General features: G+C 35.5%; 1 protein-coding gene across 4 annotated transcripts in view; it reads left to right on the forward strand.

The window, feature by feature from the left end:
- Positions 1 to 22,696, forward strand: part of LOC124166353 (ras-specific guanine nucleotide-releasing factor 2-like) — a 590,936-nt gene that overhangs the window by 515,754 nt on the left and 52,486 nt on the right. For all 4 annotated transcript variants that reach the window (XM_046543819.1, XM_046543821.1, XM_046543822.1 and 1 more), the window contains exons 8-9: positions 8,517 to 8,642; positions 17,705 to 17,807. In XM_046543819.1, coding sequence (XP_046399775.1) covers positions 8,517 to 8,642; positions 17,705 to 17,807 — 229 coding nt within the window. The remainder of the gene's footprint in view (positions 1 to 8,516; positions 8,643 to 17,704; positions 17,808 to 22,696) is intronic.

Genomic DNA, 22,696 nt, shown 5'->3' on the forward strand with positions numbered 1-22,696 from the left:
CGCTTGGCTTAAATAAGGATTATTAATACCTTATCAAATGAAGAAAACTTTCCGACCTTAGCCAGTTTTAATAAGTGATTATTAAGACATGTCTCCCTGAGCTCTACGCCTCATGCATGCATTGGTAACCTCAGACGATGTATAACCACTATCTTCTCGTATAGAAACTAGGTCCCTGTGACGTCACGTGGAGTGGCATCGCATGGGCGCCAATCTGGCCCTTTTCAAATGAGGATAAAAATGGACCATTGCTATTCGTCTAAACCGCTATTTCTAAAACGAAATAATTTGTATATTTTGAATACACAAATGGTGGGTAACGAATCGCAATCAATGATTTTCGTTTTCTTTGATGAAGGAAACTACTCTATTGTTATAATTGCTGAGGAAGAAAAGGCTATAGATGATTTATCAAATGCGTAGAACATAAATTAGGATTTGAAATTTGTAATGAAGATACCTCCAAGGACATCGGGAAAATTGTGATGCTATTTAAAAGTTATTTTGATAAAAAGTAAAAACAGTGCTCCAGAAAATACGACAGATTTTGTTAGCTATGTTCAGTCTCTTTTGATGGATATATCGAAAGTAGAACCTTGTTTTGCAAGCCAGATTTCATTGCCAAGCTCTGGAAAAAAAGATGCGGCTGCAATTATAAAAGACATGAATGAAAACATACCAAAGAGAGCTACCAACTATAAGAAGGCTTAATTGTCTTCACCTTTGATTCCAATACCATATTCATCATCAGAAGCTTTGTCCTTTTCCATGGAAAAAACCTACTGAGCAAAAGTGCGTAAACATCAGAAGAGAAGCCAACCAGAGACGGTGCGATATTTATCCCTCATACAAGATAAATTTGAACTCAAAGTTGTCTTGCTATCCCCCATCAAAAGAACTGACCATTACTGATACTTCGGCCGAGGTCAAATTACTGGCTCTATTGAATAACACTATTTTGGCTCAGAGAGATGTTGTCGCCGCTTTCCTTCGGTCTGGTAATGAATTCAAACTAACGATGATATTTAAGTGGGATTAAAATGGGAGTAGTGGGTAGAAGCAATATAAGCAAAGATTTGTATTTCCGAAGGAATCAGGTCCAGTGGACGATTCCTATATGTTTTCCATTACTATGATGCCTCTCCAGCTAAAATCAAATGTTAAAAACAACATCTTATGGCAGAATACCAGGCCATCTTCGATCAGGTACCCATTAAATTATTTCTGGAAAATGAAAGTTAGGAGATAACTGTGAAATAAGTGCAAAAGATAGAGGCGCAGATCTCTCCACTGATGCCCTTGGTCATCGAAATAAACGGGAAGAAATTGTTCATAGTATCAGAATTTTGACGTTAAAAGAATCCTGACATTTCATCAGGCATTACTGGAGTAGAGGTGGAATTATTTCAATGGTTTGGAGCAATTCTTAGCGCACTTTCCTGTGGTTTCTCCATAAGTACAAGTGTATTTGAGAAGTATGCTCAAAAAACAGAAAAAATATACATGCGTCATACTCGTGGTATTATATGCCTTTCACGGTACATGAAATCTAATTCATGAGACAAAAGTGATTGATTGCCCCCATTGCATTGCATTAGTTCCCATTGGAATGCTTTCAGAAGAGGCCTAAGAAGCAAGCATATTTATAAATTCAAAGAAAATCACGCGCTAAAATACTCAAGAAAGGACACAATGAGAGATATTTTTAACCTACTATTAGTCATATCTGATCCTTATGTTTCCAGTATTAGTTCGTCGCACCCAAGGCATTGTTATTCCCTCTCGATGGATATGAGACAGCTTCTCAGGGAACCAATATTACCCGTACCTAATGAAATGAGTAATGTTAAAGAGATGGAGGATGTGGAGTCGGTAAATTTCAGAGATAAAGGGAGTTGGGAGAGTAATAATGATGAAGGTGACTAATATTCCGCAGTTCACATTCTGTGAAAACCGATTTTATGTGTATCTCCAGTGTTTAGGAGCATATTTTTAACGTAATTAGTTCATTAAATTAAGAAAAGCGCATTACTATAGATTTTAAAAATGATTTTCTGAATATTTTTCAGTGTTGAGTTACACGAAATTATTTTTTAAATAAAATTTTAATTTTTTTTCTTATAAACAACCTTGAAAAGGCCTATCATAGAATTATTTTGTGTTTTTGTCTATAATTTGGCAATTCTGAATGTTTTCACGACAAAAGCTCTAAGTTTTTTGGGAAAAATAATTTTGTCCCGCTAGATTCGCAATTGGGACCACTGTGAGTCCTAATGAAAATACTAAAGCGTGCAAATTTTCATGGTTAGAATTCGATTTTTTGGGGATTTAATACCAAAAACAATTTCGATATTTAAGATATATCCTCTGTTTTTTATTTTATCCTGTTTTCTCTATTTTTTATGTCGTTTTATCATACTTGCATCATTTTTCCTATTTCCTTAATTCCTATTATTTTGTTATTATGATCTTTGCACCTTCTTACTGGAAAAGTCACCTTCATTTTTTTCTACCGCTTTGGGTATCTAGTGTATCTGCTCCGATACAGTATATTCCGGTTTATTGTTTAGTATATTTCCAATTTTGTTGTCTAATTATGCCTTTGGACCATAATATGCTGTCCATTTTCTTTATTTCTAACTTTGAGAGTTTATTACTTAGTTAGCTAGTTATTACTTAGTACTTTATTAGTTTATTACTCGCCTTTACACTGTTTCCTTCTGAATCGTTGCACCTAAGTATTTAAACTCCCTGCAGACATCGACATGTAGGCAGTATAATCTAGATATCTCTTATCTAGATTCTACGTATCAGACCCGCGAAGTCGCACGTAATTGAACAAACGTAGGATTGCCAAGGCCCAGGAGAAGGTGAGACAAGTTTAATTCGCATAGGAATGAAACGCGATGTAACGTATCTATTTTGGTAAAAAAACTAGATGTTTTCTCTCTGCCGATAACTCGTGATGAGTATCTCCAAGTAATCACATATCCTGCGATCTGGATTTGTATTCCATGCTTTATCTTCTAGCGTAGTTAGCTTTTGCCCCGTATTGAGGTTTACTCCGTTACTTTTAATTTTCTGACCGTTCCCAGATGATTTCCAGGGGTTCAATCCATCCTTCATTATTTCCAAAAGTTTTTATAATCATCAACTCGGATAGTAACCATGGAGGAATGGGGTTTCTGTTTTGGGCGAAGCCTGAGTTCACGTTCAGAGTGGAAGTGTTGACTTAATGAGAGACAAAATAGAGGCGAACGATCGGGTAAGGAATAAATCGAAGCTACTATTTCTTTTTGGGATTTAAAGGTGACTAGGGAAGCTGTTACAAGCCCAAGACAATCATTTTCACGGGATTTATTTAAATTTTACGTAGAGGTAGATTAAAAGTTTTCGTCTGGATTTGGATAAGAATAACCTGGGTGATTTGTAGAACTGTAACAACAGCTGGGTGATTCATAGAATTCGGCCGTCGCGACGCGTCGTAATAAAAGTCAGTTTATTGTTTTCATTCCTAGTAATTTTGAACCATTAGTTGGTGCAAAATTGAGTGGATAAAGGCTTTTACAATCAATGCGGGAAGAAAAAAAATAACCTTCCATAAATATTATAAAGCATGTAATTTTTATGGATTGTTACCGCAATGTAAGCCATATCGTATTTTGAGTAAGTGGCAGTTTGCCGGTGTGGTAAACAAAGATCACATTATTTTTCCCTAGCCGAATATTAATTGTGTATTTTCCTAATTTTTTACATTAATTGCGTCGATTGTCTCTCAAATCGGTGTTCCTAAAATTGTATTTATTCTGTCAAAATGACAAAAATGGAAGCCAAACTTTCTAATCGAAGTTCTCCTGCACCCTTCCAGTTTATATATTGTGATTCTTATAATTGGTACGGGCATTAGCTCTGCTCTCGATATATATTCTTCAGATCACTAGTTTCTAATTTTTCCTGTTATCCCAGCAACACTCAGCTGAATTTTTTTTCTCGTTCCTCTGGCGCCTGCATCTCGATCATTACTTTAAATTATTTTTCTCATTCATTTTTTCTCCCCCAAAAAATACTATTAGCCATTATTTCCGCTAGAAATTATCGTGTCATTTGTTACGCATTTAAAGGCAGTTTAAATGAAGGGAATAATATTTCTATTATGAATAAATTCACCACAATTTTATTAATTTCTTTGAATATACTTTCAAGAAACTAAACTGTATCGTGATTTCATTTTTCTCTCGCTCATCTTAGTACTCTACCATATTTTTATCTTAAATAAAATAAAATTTTAGTTAATGAATTTCTGGATAGTATGAGAAACCCTCTTCTTAGACCAGAAAAACAACTCCACAAATTTTGTTCGTATAAGATTTGTGCTTCTCAATAGCTCGAAGACTGATTGCATAATTGAAAAAGCTGTTATCATTTTCCAAATGATGTTTCAAAACCTGCTGATACTTTTCACATTTTTTTATCATCTGAATTTCATAATTTGAATGAAAGAAGCAGATACTTTCTCCTAAACAAAATTTTAACGTTCACGAAAAAATGATAAGGTTGACGGTAAGAGTGTGTGGAGGGTTGGGAATTTTCAACTGACCGTTGGTCTGAGGTGTGGTCAGAGCAAAATTCCCAACTCTCCCCACTCTCTTACAGTCAATTCTCTTTCCCACCCTTAAAAACCAACTAATAGGATAATGTCTCCTTCCACCCCAACCTTCTCATTTTTAATGTGAGTTTGAAAATTTGTAGGAGACTATTTTTTATTACAGCAAAATTGTTACAGGTCGGCCATTAAGTCGGGTGGTAACATAAAATCATAAATTATGTAAAGACAAAAATATAAAATACGAAGTACCTAAACTATATTCTGGTATGTTTACCTTTTTTGTCAGTCTTGATAATGTTGTAGTGCAGTGAAACATGTTGACTCAGGTGAAATAAAGTTTTTACGTTGAAAAGTGCAAAGTAGTACCACTTCATATCTTATATGAATTTCAATCATGTCTTCTCAGTTACGGATTTAGTTTTTTTCCTTCCCTCCGTTTAAAATTATTCTTTCCACCGCTGAAACTCCGTGTTGTTCTATACAGCTCCAGAATGACCAAACCGAAAAATTCTTTATTATTTTTTTCTAACTAGAGGCATTGGATAGAAGGATAGAAATTAAATTTTTATATTTTTCCTCGTGGCTCATTTTCCTCAATTGTTTTGATCTATTTATTAGCAGTTTCAGGATGATAATAAACCTGAAATTCGACAATTTTTCATCTATTGCCTGCTAAAGAGTAGATTTTGGGACTTAGGTATGATAGGAGGTTAGAAATAAGGTGCATTCAAATTTTTCTGAGAGGAAGCAAGATCAGCGTTACAAAACCGTTTAGGAGGAGGAAAGAGAATGGACTTTTGGCACAGGCGGTTGAATAATTTATTTCAAAATTTTCCAAGTCAACTTAGTCCTTTTTTCCGCATCATGTAAAATATTAAGGTTTAATTGAGGATCAGCTGAAATCTCATAGGATTTGATGCGTCACTTAGTTTCACTTATCAGCAGCTTTGGCAAGAGGATATTATTTTTCCTCCCGAGTGGTTATATCATATCCCAAAACTTTCACGTGAGTCTTAATTAATTTATCCGACTCATTTTCCAAGTAATTTTATGGGTGCGGGGATACTGAGAAATTAAAAGCGGCAGCTGGCGAGTTCCTTTAATGGAGATTCTCGCTTAAGTTCATAATGATCTAGGGCGTGTGATGGCGCCAAGCTGGTTTAATTGGTTGAATCATTCGTCACTAGTGCGATGAATCCTGGCTGAATTCCTAAAAAAAACCTTATGACTTGCTATTTCTCGGCGAAATTTACTTTCACATAATGACACTATGCTGGGAAACCTAGAATGAGGCCAATGTGAAAGGAATTCATATTTACGTTATTCATGAGAATACATCGTTGATTCATTGTCTTGGAGGATTGGTCGTGAATAATTTTAAAATCAAATTTTTGCCAACTTTTCGGGTTTTTTATGCATCTTCATCAGGGCTTGGAATATATATTAGTACTTAATTTGTATGCTTATATGGCATTTAAGGTTATAGAAATGTTTTTTTTCGATGATAAAATAAAAAAATAAACAAGAGACTAGAAAGTTGGCATAAATATGTACTCATATTCATTGATAGCATTGATAAAGGTGTATAAATATACCAAAACGTTGTCAAAAGTTGGTATTTAGAATTATTCAAGGCCTAGACATCAAGACATTAAGTATAGACACCAAAAGAGATAAAATATCACTTCGTGATAACATCTGTAGCTTTTTCAATCATTTTTTTCCGGAAAACAGTTGTACAAGCTGTTATCCTTACACATCATTTTCGCATTATAATTCCTTATAAGAGCTGTTTACCTGTTCCAAAAAATTCTCACGGTTATATGAAGTTGATTATCAGATTACCTAGATCGTTAGGTCAAAGGACTTTTCAAAAAATGGATCTTCTCTTGCTGTTCACTTGACCCGGAATGAGGACACTTACCTGTTGATAGAGCTGGAGTTCAAAAATAAGGCTTGGATACGTCTTTCTGAACAGCACAAAAATACTTTTTCGGTGCTTAAAATTTTAATTTAGGTACATATTTATTTGTTATGCGAATGTAAACATTTAACTATGCCTCCTTGCTGCTCTAACTCGTACTGGAAAATTTTTTACCGCGGTGGTTTTTGAAATGAGTTCTCAAAGCAGTCTTATTTTTACCTAATATCCTTACTCTCCTAGAATCGGAAGTAATAGAATATTTGTGCGATTATGTAGTACCAGCTAAAATATTTTGCTTACAAAAAAATAATATATCGCCTTTTTATCCACCTATCAGTTTACAATGCAATGCGAAATGGATGCTTGAAACTTCTCAACCAGACGTTGGATATTGTGTCCATATTTCCTTTTTAGCCTCTCACCTCTCTTCTTCTCGGTACATATTAAAAATTAATTTCCGCGCGATTTCAACGTGTGTAATTCTTCTTGCACACTTGTGGAATTGCATGTCATTCAATGTTCTTTTTTCTTATTATTTTGCCTAAGTTTATTCTTTTTGCCTTTTTAACAAGGCATCTCTTGGTTTACAGTAGTAGTAACTGTTTTAGACGGCAGTGGTACTCTAATGAAATTTGCTAGGACTTACACGGCACCAGATACAGCTGTATTACATATAAACCTACGCTCTAATCTTCTTAGATCTTAGTGGTTTGACTTTCCCCTAAAGTAGCTTGTTGAGGCTTTCGCATAGCTTTTTGTGAGTTCTTCCGCGTGTATCACTAACAATTATTACTTATGTTAATTTGTAGCCAAGCCAAAATTACAGTAAAAATGATTCGGAAAAAAATTGCTCTGGCAATGCGCCCTTCTTCTTTAATAAAAATCAAAATAAATATGTCAATTTGTAGCCTTGATAAGTATATTTAATTATTTAAAGAATGTTTGAAAAAATTAATTCTGTTCAGTCGTATAATGTGATTTTTCTCACTGATTTCGATTTTTACATCCTCCGATCTCATTTGCAGAACACTGCAAGAATACTATTGCTCCGCCTCTAACAAAGTTCTGTTTGTATTCTTAAAGGCCCCCATGTGTCTGCATACGCCAAGCCACGAATTGAGGCATTCTATTATAACACCCAAGGGAGGAATCAACTGTGAAAAAATCGCTTGACTGATTCGAATCCTGAACAGTTCAAGTGATTTTTCGCTGCTAATTTCTCCTTTTCGTATTCCTTCATGCAAATCGTTGCACCCGTGTGCTTGATTGCGCAGGAAGTCACCTCTTCATACATTTCTTTGAAAATATCTATCGAGCCTTCGTGACGAAATTGTGTTTATTATACTGACAGCGGCTCAGAAAGCACTAAAATGTTTCCAGAGCCGCCATGTGGACTGACGGAAGCACAACCTTCCTCGAATGAAATCACTTGGAAACTTGCTGCGGGCAATGATGGCTTGGTGGTGTAAGTTTGTGCCTGACCGCGTATCAAAAGATCCGGGTTGAGATTCCGATCGATTCCTTTGCTTTTTTTCACGACAAATTTCTTCCGTTGGTGTTCAGATTTTTGCTTCTGCTCGCATGAACCAACTCATTTGTTTATGCCTGCATTGAAGTCAATCATCACGAACTCTTGTGCTTACTTTTTCTATTTCTTGTGTTTGTATGCATTTTATGAGATATATGACATCTTGATTCTAACGATAGTGTTATTGATTGTATTTATCCTTTTATTCGTGTTACTAAAATATTATTGTGCTTATTTTTTGCTCCAAAGGAGTGGCACTACTAGAGTAGTAAAAAGCATTTAATATTATTACAATTATGGCCCTGAAGAGAATTAAGTGTATAATTTTGCGTGACGGCTTCTATTTCTCTTCCATCCACCAAATGTGTCCAATTACTTGTCATTTCGATTGTGACTGAATTGCATTGCTAATTCCCCTTCCCTTTTCTTTTCCCTTCCGTGACATGGCGGCCCTCCAGGTCCCGCGCTACATCATCACGCTGCACGAGCTCCTGGCACACACGCCGCACGACCACGTGGAGAGGAAGTCGCTGGAGAACGCGCGTCAGCAGCTCGAGGACCTCTCTCGGCAGATGCACGATGAGGTGAGCGGTCCGCCTTCGCGGGCGGGCGGGAAGTCGGAGCGTCAGAAGCGGCGACGACGGCTGTGCCGGAGGCTCGGCCGCCGCTGCCGCCCCTGGGAGTTGGACGAGGAGGCGGACGTGGTGGAGGAGGAGGAGGAAGAGGCCGCCGCCGCCACCGACGCCTCCGATAAGAGACCCTCGCTCTCCGGCAGTTGTAAATGGGGTAGCCGCCTAGGGGGCGCCCTCAGACCCCTTAGGATATCCCTGCCCAGGATCGAGACGGGACGCGGTAGTTGTTCGGGGGGCAGTGGAGAGGGGAAGGCCGTCGCGTCTGGGGGGCAGGAGGAGGAAGAGGGGCCCGAAGAGGCCTTCGGAGGGGATGGGAAAGAGGCCAGGCCCCGGGGAGAGGAGGAGGAGTAAATTAGTTCGTGACATAATGGTGGCCACCGGCGTGCGCGTTGGTATTGGAAAGGATACGTTGTAACATTTGACAAAGATAACTTTTGATGCGAATTAGGGGCTGGATTCTGTCCCATCTTCGTCATTATAACGCCGCTGGATTATATCGAAATGGGTTAGAAATAGAGCTTGTGGTTTGCAGCGATATTTTGCTGTATTTGCTGAACGTTTTGAATATTGGACGAAGATAAATTTTAACACGACTAGGGGCCGGATTTTATGTACGCCGCACGGTTATATCGAAAAGGTGAGGGGTAGGGAAGTATTCCTAGGCTCTTACACCCCCACTCCCTGTAGTTTTTATGTCTATCTCAGATGTCACCCCTCTATTATTTAAGATGGTGCACCAACATAGGCGTGTTTAGGGGGGGAGCACGGGGGCACGTGCCCCCCACCCCAGACGCTTAAATAATAGACAAAATTTTTAATACGGTTATCATGACATGTTTTGTTTTATGAATCCTCAATCATTTAATTTAATATGAATAACTTTCATATCAAAACAAAGATAATATTTTCTAAAGTAATTGTATTTTGTGAGATTGATTTCAAATATGAGAAGACCTGTCAGGCCTGTGTGCCCCCCTGCCCCAGAAAAAAATCCTGATCCGCCCCTGTGCACCAATGTATTCCTCACCGGAAGATGACGTTTACCGTCGAAACCATAGTCGTGATTTAATAAAAATTCTGAGGGAAAGAAGTTTGAGTTATACATTCAAAACAGAAATAAGTTAGGAATAGTAACAAACTGTGCTTTCTACGACTTAACCTTTAATCGTCGACTAGTTTCGATACACTGTATCATTTTCAAGACTAGTGGTACAAATCGCATTGGTACTTGGTTATATACCAGGTCGGGTGTGAATGAATATTGGTATACAACCAGGTTCCGTTGTGTTTTTGTACCACTAGGATTGAAAATGATACAGTGTATCGAAACTAGTCGATGATTAAAGGTCAAGTCATAGAAAGCAAAGCTTGTTATTTTTCCAAACTTAAAACGGAATTCTGCAAGATTAAGGCCTCAACAATTCAGTGGGGTTAAAAATAGCTGGTTTATGCGCAAAGCCTGAAATATCTTATCGAACATAAGATATATTGGTGCAGCGTGTGCTAAATGAGGGCGTAGTTCGAAAAATGCAACCACACGGGCAACCGTATCGCATAGACTTGTGATGGAACGGATTCAAACCCAAGGGCGTTCATTCAGGCTTATTCTTAGGATTAGCGACATCTAACATTGGATAGCCATAAGAATAATCATTGCGAGAGCCATTAATTTCTTCCCATTTTAGTGTATGCTAATAAAAACTAGAGTTAACGCCCAGGAATCATTAAAATCTCTTTGTTTGAAATTTAAAATACCGGAAAGGCCCACTGGCGATGAGTAGGAGAATTAGGCTATAGTTTGGATGGTTAGCGGCGTGCAAGTTCTCATTGAAATGGAAACGTTGTAAAAACTTAATAAATGTAAATAATGTTTAATTTGTGCCGGAATCATCGCTGGGTCTTAATCATTTCTTAGTCTCGTCCATCGAAAATGCCTGGTCTAATTATTTGTTATTTGCATCGAATTTAGCTTATGGAAAGGGCCCTGAAGCGAATTCGAAGAGCAATAATTAACTAAATGAGTGGTTGGTGCGTGTGAATCCGTATTGAAATGGAAAAGTTTTCAAAATTCTCGTAAGTGACTTTTAAATCGACCAGGGATTTTAAACTTCATTTTATTTTTCATTTTACCGATTGTAAACGGCCAAGGGAAGGGAGGATTGGATTTAGGTTACAAAATGGCTGGTTAGCCGTAAGCGAGTTGGCATCAATGTGAGAAGTTGAAAAATGTCGCGTAAATAACCTCGAATTCGACCCATTAGTGTCGTTTGGTCATAATGACTTCGCCAAGTGAAGGAACTGGCTCAATTCAAAACACACACTTGTGAATTTTACTATGTTTTCATTGATAAATTACCCGTTGCTCGCGATTCAATTTTACTTAAACTATTTACAGAAAAAACTTGAAAACTGTATTATTTTTTTGGGCCCAATGAGAGACAAATTCCTCATGAGCTCCCGCTTTGTGAATAGAAATCGTTTTTCTCACTTATTGTTGCTAATTTAAAAAGTTTCAATGGCAATGTGTGGTTTGCATCATGCAAATACATTATAATCGTCATAGAAACCATTTTGCAAGTATGCGTCGTGGTTTTTTTTTTCATAGTTACCTTCAATTTTAGGTGTTTGCGCACAATGCCACTACATGCGCTATTTTAATGTTATTGTAACTTCGCTCCTCCTTTAATGTGATTTTAGCTGCACCTATCGGGTTTTTAGTGGTGTCTTAAGCGGAAACTTTAAGCGTGAGCTACTATCTTAGAATATAAGAGCAGGATTGCTTTTCGATATTTTTTCGTCTTTTATTCTTGCGAGAAAAAAACGTGAAATTAGTGATTGCTTGTCCCAACTAATCCGATATTTAAATGATTCGATTCAATGAAGTAGCAACCAATTTTTATTGAGTAAAATCAGTTTGAACCCTGTTAGCACTAGCTGGTGATAATGATTTTATACTGAGTTCGTATATTGGTTTTGCGCAACAGCATTCATCCATAGAATTTAGATTTCCTCCCCGACTAGTAAGACGCAAAAGTAAATAAAATCATTGCGCCGAATTTTTTTCACACTCAAACCTTAAAATATCTTTTCGGTTACTGTTTATTGTCCTGCAGTAGTCTTGCTTTGCTAGTTCGTATCTTCATCAATGTTTTGCTTGAAAATCTGATAAAAGATTGTTCGATAAATTGATGCGAAAAATGTGTTTGTAGTTGTGGGATGGATGCCGTTTTCAGTGGAATAAACTCAAGAAAGATGTGTCACTTTCAAACGTTAATGTGTTTCCTACGGATGTTACAATGTGGTGTTCAAGGAGAAAGAAAGAGGGGGGGGGCGATTTTGTCGCTGATTCATATACGTAAGTAATTAGCCGTGCAAAATTACTGGCCAGTTAATTACTGACCAGTTGCATTGTATTTCATGAAATTTATTTTTCCTAAAACTTGTAAAACCTCAGATAAATAAGTGGGCTTAGACTGAGTTTTCGTAACTCTCAACGTAGTCAGAATTACTCGTGGATATGTAAATAGCGTCCTCGTAAAGGCAGCTTTTTACCCAAAAAAAATCAACCTTGAACGACTGATAATTAGATAGTATAGGCAAAAATTGGCTTTTTCGGAAATATCTTCATAATATTACCCCGTAGCCTTGTGAAGCTGAAAGCGCTTATCATTGATAATAGGAGGCATACCATTTTAAAGGTTCCATCTTACATTTAGAGCGATAAAATAAACTGCCCAGTAGTTTTTTGACGTAATCATCTTCAAAGTGTAAAATATCGAATTTCATTGGATGATCTTTGTTTTGCGTTCACACAATTCGGATTTCCCAAAAAAAAAATAAGAACGGTTTCAAGTTTCTTCGTGTGTAAAGAAATTGATTCTGGGCTTAATTATAATGTCGTTGAAGTATTCTTATAAAGTGAAACTTATAATTTTAGATAGCCCCATGGCTTTTTTCTGCTTTTTAATTTCTTGCTAGAATAGGAATAAGCGTATATTAATGATGAAGTGTTCATATGATCTGAAATGTATACAAATCAACTGTAATTGTGATTTAATTAGAACATCCGCTTAAAGGAACGCTAGATAAGCAGAATTAGGAATTCACAGTCGGTATATAACTTGTAAAACAGTCGTTAAACTATCAATATATAGTTGCACCTATTCTTTTCTTAGAAAGAGATATGAAACTTTCATGATATATGCCCGGAGATAATTATCAATAGTGACGTAAGTGAAATCAATTACATGTTTAGTGAATGTGGAAGAGCACTCGATATATTGCTAACTTTCTCTCAAAATGAAGTTTATTTTTAATGCCACATTTTGAACTGAAAACCAATGCCTTTTCTAACATTTTTGCTTGATACTACGTGGTACAAATTGTTAGTTTAGGGAATGTGATGTAGTTGTATTTTTGTGAGCGAAAATAGCCCAGGAAAATTCTATATTATTTTTAAAATCCTTTACGCTGAGCTCATGGCATTGGAAATGCCGCGTTTGAATCAAGGCAAAGTATCCTATATCGTAAATTCTTGGTTAAATGTTTTTCCGAAGTATCCAGTATTTTTCATACGTTCTAATTCAAACGAATGGTTCGCATTTCGAAACCTGTGGTCGCAATATTCTGTTTTGAGATTTTCGGAAGAAATAATTTAAACTGAGAACTCATACTTAATCATCATTACATTTAAATTCTCATAAGATAAAGATTAAAATTTGAGCAAAAATAATTTTTCCTTATCTTTCTACATTTTTGAATCTAATGCCGTATTATTTTTAAAGATGTACGTGTTCCCAAGCATGCGATAAAACAATCACTGAAAAGGGTGAAAACTTTGATAAGAAGTTATAAATATAAGGTTTTTCTCAATTTATATTCGCATAAATAAGATATTTTCATTTTTAGTTTAAGGATTCATCTTTTAGAGTGCAGAATAGAATTGAAAATCTTCTTTGTCAGTTTCAAGGCATTTATTTTCAATCAAGCTCTGCCTTCTACCTTTCGAAGAGATTATTTTCACAGCACTTAACATTCATTTTTTTCACTTAGACAAATGTTATTCCTTCCTTTTCATGGTTTCGTTCACTTTATTGCTGCGTTCGAACGTCGTAATGCAGATTAGCCGAATTTTAGCATTAGGCAATTGGAGTGAGCCGAAAAATAGATACATTCTCCTTCGGTATAAATACGTTTCATGTTATACAAAGTTTGATTTTTAGTTTTAAAGGAGATTCGTTTTTCCTTGCAGCAGTAATCAAAAAAAATGTATGAATCGAAGTTAATTCAAGTAGTAAATCCGTTTTGAGAAGCCACTTAAGTGCAAAATATTTTATAGGTTCCCAGTAGGAAGAAAAACATATTCTAATGGCTTCAGAGCCGACGTAGTCGTTGTAGGTTAGGAACGGGAGGTGGAGAAAAATCTCTTCTAGCAATAAACTCATGATGCTTGCTACTTCCAGCGCTCTCTCAACTAGCAGTTGCCCGAATGGGTGAAACTCCGCGAAAGGCATTCTGCAATACGTCATGTTTTTCAGTGAAATAGCTCAAAATGATGCATTTTAGGGGGATTTGTGATCGTTTAAGGGAATGTGAGTTCGGCTTGTCTTCTATGACGAGACGGAAGAATTGGCACGACTGAATTGAAAAATGTTTCCGTTTCGCAACAGAATGCTCTATGCCCTGAGGTAGTAGTGTAAAAACATGTAAAGCAATAATACCAAGTGGCAAAATAGAAATATATGGTGCGAAAACAAGCCATATCACTATCGATTGTTGTAAATCTTTCTATTTTTTAAATATAATTTTAATAATAATCTTCAACTTAACATCGAAATTGTTGAATTGCAAATGACTTTCTACATCCATTTTTCCTTCTTACTCATATCAATATTCAATGCATTTATGCATAAATAAACTTATTGAAATTGCATGTGAATCTATGAAAATTTACTGTTTTTCACGCTGTCAAATTCTATTTTTTCCAATGAATCAATTGAATTTTATGACTCAAATGCTTCCTGTTTTATGTAAAAGGAAGTAATGTAAGCAATATCTTTCCATAAATATATTGGCGAAAAATAATTATTCTCGTACCTGTTCGTTTGAGCACCGCATGAAGTTTTTTTTAATCCCGCTAACTTTTTGCTCTCTCTAATCAGCAATTTTGTTTACTTTACCCTAGATTAGCCTGCTCTAACCTATCCTCTAGCGGACATCTCAACCGTAGGCACACCTAAATGCCTTATCCTCCCTCTTTAGTACCATTAGTCTATTCTCTCCTTGCCATCTTAATGATCCATGAACTGTAGTGTAGAATCAAGAGATCTCGTTCATTTCCAACAGACCTATACCCTCTATTTTTAGGCTGGTATCACACGGTTGGTGTTCTAATAACTATACAAAAAAGACAGGTTAGAAGTATGAGATTTTAAAAAGGCAGAGCATTATTTTACTGCCTCAAAAGTCCTTTCTCAAAATAGAAATGTGATTTGGTTTTAATTACTGTTTTGACTCGATGAGAACAAATGCCACTCCAGCAATTCAAGTACATTGTTACGTGTTGAGAACATATTTGGTCCTGGAAAAGGAAGTCATTTTTAAAACCCATGAATAGATTGGATTGAGCCAGCATTCCATCTCCTATATGTGCTCAATCTAATTAAAATGCACTTTCGCGATTCTGGAAAAAGTTCAACGATAGGATAACAAAACGTCGAATATATTGTATGCCCCGGTTCATTTTAATAAGATCAGTCGGCTATGCCGCTAAATATTACTGATTTTTCTGCAGAATCGAACTTCCTATTTTACGAGAAATATTACAGTTGAAGTTTTCATGACTTTCTTATCGTTTCAATTCAGGTTAATATTGGGAGAAATACAATTTCTTGCTAGGAATTCTACATTATACATTCATAGAACGCTTTACCGCAATCTAGAAATATGGAAGTATTTTGCTGCGGAAGTTATCAAAATCCGCGTTGCATTATCAGGATCTTTTGATAAAAAAATACTGAAGAAAGTGTTAAATGCACAATGTAAAAATTTTCGACTTTGCTATGGTTATTTGTAATCAGATTTTCAGGTTAGGGCCGTAGTTTCCAGCTAATATTCCCATCGTAATTGCGAGATTAGGGTATTTTTGCTTGAAATACATTGTTTTATTTAGCTAGTTATCGTGACTTGTGTTCTATCTTAGATTAATATTTTTCTTTTTATTCTACGAAAGATAGACTAGAAAATTGAATTCAAAATCCCAGTGGATAAAATAATGAATCACTGTTCAACATGATAGGTCATTTTTACCAAATCTCAGGATTATAATCTGAAGCTTTAATGATTTATAGAGATGAGTTACTATTGTGGACACGTAATTACTTTAAGCATTTAAATTAAGACATATTGTCCTCGATTTCATGTATTTTTTAACAAACAGATGTCCAATTTTAAAACTCCTTCAGTTTTAAACTGCCTAAAAATATTATTTGAAATTTCCTAAGGGTTTGTTTCTGCTTTGATTCTTCTTTTCCAGTCGATTTCATACTCCGCTAATTGCTTTGCACCTTAAGATGTGTTACTAATTTTTCCGCACTTTTTACTTCCAAGTATTTATTTTCGGTGATAAGTTGTAATCATGTTCAACAATCTGAGGTTATTTTGCTATTTAAATTATTTTTATCTCATTATTTCTAATATATGGCTAAATTAATAAGGAATTGAGATTTTGCTGCTAAGCTTCTTCAGCGGAAAAATTAATTGCCCACTGGTGGAATGAAATCAGTTAAAAGTCTCCAGGTTCTCAAACCTTAACCGCTGAACTTTTATTACATGGAAAAAATGACTTTCTTTCCCAATTAAGTATATATTTACGTCTATGAATTCAATATCTATCACATTGAATTGGAATGGCATATTTTCATACATATTAATTCAAAGAAGATCTTGTGTGAAATATTATTATTTACAATTGTTGATAAGGATAATGTCTTCAAGTATATCATAAGTAATAGATTTTTTCTCATAATTTTGTGGGCTTTAAAAAATTCATCGTCCCACAAGCAGTCTAAAATTTGCTTGCATTTCCGTTTCGTCCATTAATTGTAAATGACACAACTTTCTCAACACTTTGATTAGCCAATCATACTTTAGGTGACGCATGTTTTCTTTCCATCTAATTCATAATTTCGCGCAGGTCCCACTTCACTTATGAAATTAGTACTTCATTTTCGATCCGTTTTCTTTCTTTATGTAATATTCCCAGCATTCATCGTAAGCATAGTGCATACAATAGAATGATATTCGAGATTTTCCATGTTATTACTCCAGGTAGTCTTTGCTGTTATCAAATTGCCAAACACCTTTGTATTTTCTCCACACTTTTCAACTTATCATGCGCAAATTTATTACCAAAATTAATAGTATTAACTATAAATTCCTACAGAATGTTTTAGCAGTTCAAATTCAATGTTTTTTAATAATTGTCAAAAGTTATATCTGTTAAATGAGACATGGCAATATTTCCATTGGATTTTATTTTAGCTCGACGCGTTTCGTTATTATCAAGACTTGTTAATTTTAGCAAATGAAATTCATCGTGTTGAAATAACATTCAGTGTAAATATTGTAATGTCTCATTTGACTTATATCAAGAACTTCCTCCACATCGTGCCTCATTACAAACAAAAAAATGTATTTTCTACGCGGACTTAAGACATTGATCTAATTTGTTTGGAAAATGTTATGTATTTTTCAAGCCCACAAGACTATGGGAAATCAAATACACTTAAGTCATGAGAGGGAGTGAGAGAAATTATTAGTTCATAAATCTTCGCTAATGAAGCACCAAAAAAAACGAGGTGAGATTCTGCAAATTCTCTTCGCGTATTCCCCAAAAATCCTGCCTCGAAACTGAGACGAAATCGCAACGGGGTGTCTCTCGCTCTCGAACTCCTTAATTACCTTGCCCTCATTCCTTTGAAAACCCCTAAACCCGCACCAAATTTTCCCTTCAGGTCAGCGAGACTGAGAACCTGCGGAAAAACCTAGCCGTTGAGCGCATGATCGTGGAGGGCTGTGACATTCTGCTCGACGTCAACCAGGTGTTCGTACGACAGGGTGAGTTGGATATTTTTTTGGTAAAGCACAACAAAGTTGGTCATGATAAGATTATAATAAAAATTTGAATAAGAAATTAAAGTTTTACATAAATAAGTGCAGCATTCGCACAATTGGGATGGCAATAAAAATTCTTATATGGCCTGAAAGTAATGTATAAACGGGGGAGTAAGATGTAACAAATAATTTTTTTTTTCAATTCTTTTGCAAATATTTTTGAAGCTGGAAAGGTGTAAAATTTTTCACACTGTACATCAAGTAGGTTTACAGCTATTTTTTCCTCGCAGAATAACTATGTTTTTTCGCCAATTTCTTTATTCCATTTAAAATTTTAAATACCTTGCGACCGGCAATGCCTTTTCACTATGCAAGGTAAAGCGTTAAGTAACATTGTTTTTTGTACCATATGAATTTTTCTGATTATTTTCTTCACTTCCGACAGATACTTTGAAGCTCATTTTTCTCAGTAAATGCACACATCCAGCATTAGTATTTCTGCCATCATACTTGCACCTCACTCTCACCGTTGTGTTATTTATAAGTTTCATATCTCTGTTCATGCTATTTCTCTACTTTTATCCAGTACTTTTATGATTTGTTTCCGAACTGTTTGGAATTTTCCACTATTTTTCACTCTCTGAATCTTCTTTCACGAATTATATATCGCGAGTATAAACCTTCATCCTTTGTATTTGAATGATATTGCATGTTTCACCAGTACCCAGTGCAAACATTTATCCAACCATAAAATACGTTCTTCTAATTCCATGATAAAAATTATTGATTTTACTCACGCCTCACTCTGTATTTTTTCAACTTTTTTAAACTTTCTAGTGACATTTTTTAAATCGATACGAAATTTTACCAGGTAATTTCAATTTATTTCCCTCGTATAAAACCTGTACAACTCCGATTTCATCTTTTTAATCGCGTATCATTCATTGTCTGTAATTTGTTAGTTTCCCAGACCTCCCTCGAATTTTGTTACCAATCACGTTGTGAAATTTAGACACTACCTTAAATACCTCTCTTTTTTATTTGCTTTCATAAAACGTTTATATAGACTCTCGATTAGAAAATATTTTACACCATCTGATTTTCTTTCATGCGTTGCTGTGTTTATGTTCCTCCTTTTCATAGAGTCGACCGTTGTTTAAAAATTTCATGAAATTGAAATCTCAAACCATTAGCATTTGATAGCTTCTCTCCATTTTTCCATGCTAAACTATTCCAAAAGGAATTCCTTGATGAAATCTTATTTGGTTAGGTAGCAAAAACACTTTCAAGTGTTCAGAAAGTACTTGAATTGAAATAAAATTCCTTCCCAATACAGTTTTCTGCCGTGGACTCAATTGCTTTAAAATTTAAAAAGGCCATTTTATCTGAGAGGGATGGGCGATGGGATATTAGTTCCTAGGTACTTGAACGTCCCCGTTCCGAGGTCACACTTTTTCGCGGGTAAAATTCAAGTGGGGACAGTGGCGCCAAGGTGCCCCCGCTGCGTTGAATGCCGAAACTAAGTGCCAGTTGCGTAAATAGGTGGCGGGTCCCTCCGAAGAGGGGCAGCACGATCTGAGGGACCCGCGTGCGTGGGGTTTCCCGCGCTCAAGCGGTAGTGGTCAGAAGCAGCTCGGCAAAAGCGGCTCCCCCTGAAAATAAAAAAGGGAACAGGTGGCCAGGTTTATCGATCTCTCCCCCTTTTCCTACACCCGGCCCGTACCGAAGACCCCCTTCGCTCACTCTATCACTCCAGCAATCCTTACGAGCAGGCCTCGTGTGTCTCCCCACAGTCTGCCTTTCCTCGCCCTTAAGTGATAACTGTGCATGTCACTATAGGGACGTTTAAGTCGGCACTCAAAAGTACGAGGAGAAATAACAACAATAAGAACCCCTTCTCCATATTTAGTGGGAAACAGCGGTATAGGCGTGATAAAAATAATGCTAATTTTATTAGACATTGAACATTACAATAAAAAATTACATAATTTGAGTGATTCATATTGTATAATATGCAAATAACTTAAGTAAATAAATTGAAATGCACAAATACTCAAAGTACAATATGGCAAGACAAAAGAGTATAAATCTACGCAGGACAACACAATTTCACAATCATAAAAACTCATTTATAGAGTGAAATGATTTCCTCGCCCTTAAGTGATAACTGTTTATGCCACTATAGGGACGTTAAAGTCGGGACCCAAAATTCCGGGTTGTAATAACAATAATAATATTAAGAACCCATTCCCCATATGTAGTGGAAAATGGGTCTCTTAAAATATACGGCGATACAGGCATGATAATAATAATAATGATAGTAAAAATAATTTTATTAAATATTATTTAAATTTGAATTGCAATAGTCTTCCTCTTATAGTACATAATAAATACATAAGTTGAGTGATTCAAATTATATTTACATGTACAAGTAATTGGCATGAAGAAAGTAAAGTACACAAATATCAACTCAAAATACAATATGGCAAAACGAAAGAGTATACATATATATATGAAGATCAACACAATTTAACCATAAAAAACTCATTTACACAGTAAAACCCTTTTTTTATTCAGTTACGGATAAATTCTTTAAATTTGGACACACATACATGCTTAGCCTCAGGAGGTAATTTTTGAAAAGACGTATTTCTTAAGATTTTTCTAGAAATTGCTATATTTGGCACGTCTATGGCATCACAGTTCCTCGTATAGTGGATATGAAAGTTTGACCTTATCTAAAAGGAGCCGAGTTTTTCTTTTACTTTGCTTAGGCAATAATAAATATAAAATTCCATTCACGCCCATGCAGTAGATCAAATTTAATTCTTCAATTTAAATGTGAGGGAATAATTTGTCTATTAGATGTCTCAGTTCCGAGAACTGAAAATACTGAGGTGAAACGCGAACATAAAAATGCATAACTATGCGGAAGAAAAAATACTAATGTTGAACCAAAATTACGTTATGAATGGGCCAATTATTGTATCATCCACTGTCGTAATGCAAAAGAACCTATTCAAAAGCATGAAAATGACAGGAGTAGACATAAAATGGGAACTAAATATGTCTATATCTGTGAATTTAAAAAAAAAATTATATTTGCTTCTTATCAAGATAATTTTAAAAGTAAAAGTAAAATAACAATGACTTAGTCCTTTGGTGTTTTACACCTTTTGTAGGTGAATGCTCCCCAGCCTGAGTGCTGAGAGAAGATAAGTTCGAGTAGTAACAGGAAAATTATGCAAAAGAAAAGAAAAAGCTCACCGTAGCAACGAAAATTATTGTATCAGCCCACCGCAACCTTAGAAAAAAATAAGAGGAAAAGAGACACGAATTCCACGAATAAAATTAAAGGGATAAAAATCATATGGAAACAACAGGCAGTTACTGTGATCTCGATTGTTTTGTATCCGCTAAGAGTCATCCATAAATTGTTAAAATTTGGAGTATAACAATTTTATGGTCAAACAAAATGCATTTCATTAATTCGTGCAATGCATTAGCTTGAAAAAATTTTATTTACTAATTATAGGTAGTTAAGAAATGCCAGACCGTTTCTTAGCTAAATGTGAACTCAGCCCTTGCCTTGATTTTTCCCGATACTGGAATAATATAAAAACGGCCAAGCAGAAGAATGTAGTTAATAAAATATAAAATTAGTAGGTAATAAATAAAGTCAGAATCCTATTTCTTATCTCTGCCGATACCATAATTTTACAATTGTTTAAAATCGAATGAAGAAGCTGGCAATCAAAATCTTTCGTATAACCACAGCCATTAAGGTGTGTTTCTCCATAAATGGCCACCTAAGATAGATGATAGAGATAACCATAGATCGTTTTTCCAAGTATTCATTAAGATACCTTTTATTTATCTGTACTGTTTAATGTCCATACGCTATGAATTTCTTTCTGACGAGTCATTTTCTATCTTTTCCTTCTTTTCCATCAAAATATTTACTGTTAGTGGCAGGGTGAATCAGATGAAATATTTGCAGACTAATCCTTCCCTTAGTAAGTAGGTTTCATTCTTTTTCTAGAAAAATTGCCAAGTTTAGCTTGCTAGAGCATTAACCGATTTGAACAAAAGTATTTGACATCAGGATATTGATAAGTCGTTGCATTAAATATACGGTATATTTTTAAATGGGTATTTTTTTCAAAAGAATTCTTATTTTTAATTTTTAAATGATTTTAAAATCCTGTCGTGATTATTTACCGTAATCGATATATTTTATTACTTTTTTGGGTAGCCCTGCTAACAAGGTGTTTGGCTGTAGCCCTTTTTTTCTGCCTCAGGTATCCGAATTGGCATTTAATTCGTGCTCTCAGCATATTATAAAAAGTGTTGAATAGGTATTTATATTCCACGCGATGCATCTATCGCCTAGAGTTGATTATTTTCGCCGTCAGCCTCATACTTTAAGGCCGTGTTGGCAGTGCTAATCAGATGGCTACATGTAATTTCCTAATTTCCTCTTTAATAGGTCTGAAACAATCTAAGATATCCTACTTTTTTTAATTACTAATTAATTATGTTGGAAAATTTTATCATGAAATATTTTATCATGGCTGGGTCGAATATTAGCTCTGTGGAAGGTTACTCGGGGTTTCCACCAGGTTCTCCATCTCGGCCAGAACGTGGAAAATCCGAATTTCCACGGAGCTAGTATTTGACCCAGCCATGATAAAAAATTACACGATAAAATACGCTGGAAGCGCCTGCGATCATTCTTAAAATATTAGATGATAATTTTTGCAATTAATCACTGATCCATTCATTTGCTCTTCTCCCATGAAGGCTGCTTGGTCTTATTTGCTGGAGATCATCATAATTTCCCTGTGTTTTTCACCGTACTAGACATCAAAGATCAAACTGTGCGAGATATT

The sequence above is a fragment of the Ischnura elegans genome, chromosome 10 (assembly GCF_921293095.1).
Source record: "Ischnura elegans chromosome 10, ioIscEleg1.1, whole genome shotgun sequence".
Lineage (NCBI taxonomy): Eukaryota > Metazoa > Arthropoda > Insecta > Odonata > Coenagrionidae > Ischnura > Ischnura elegans.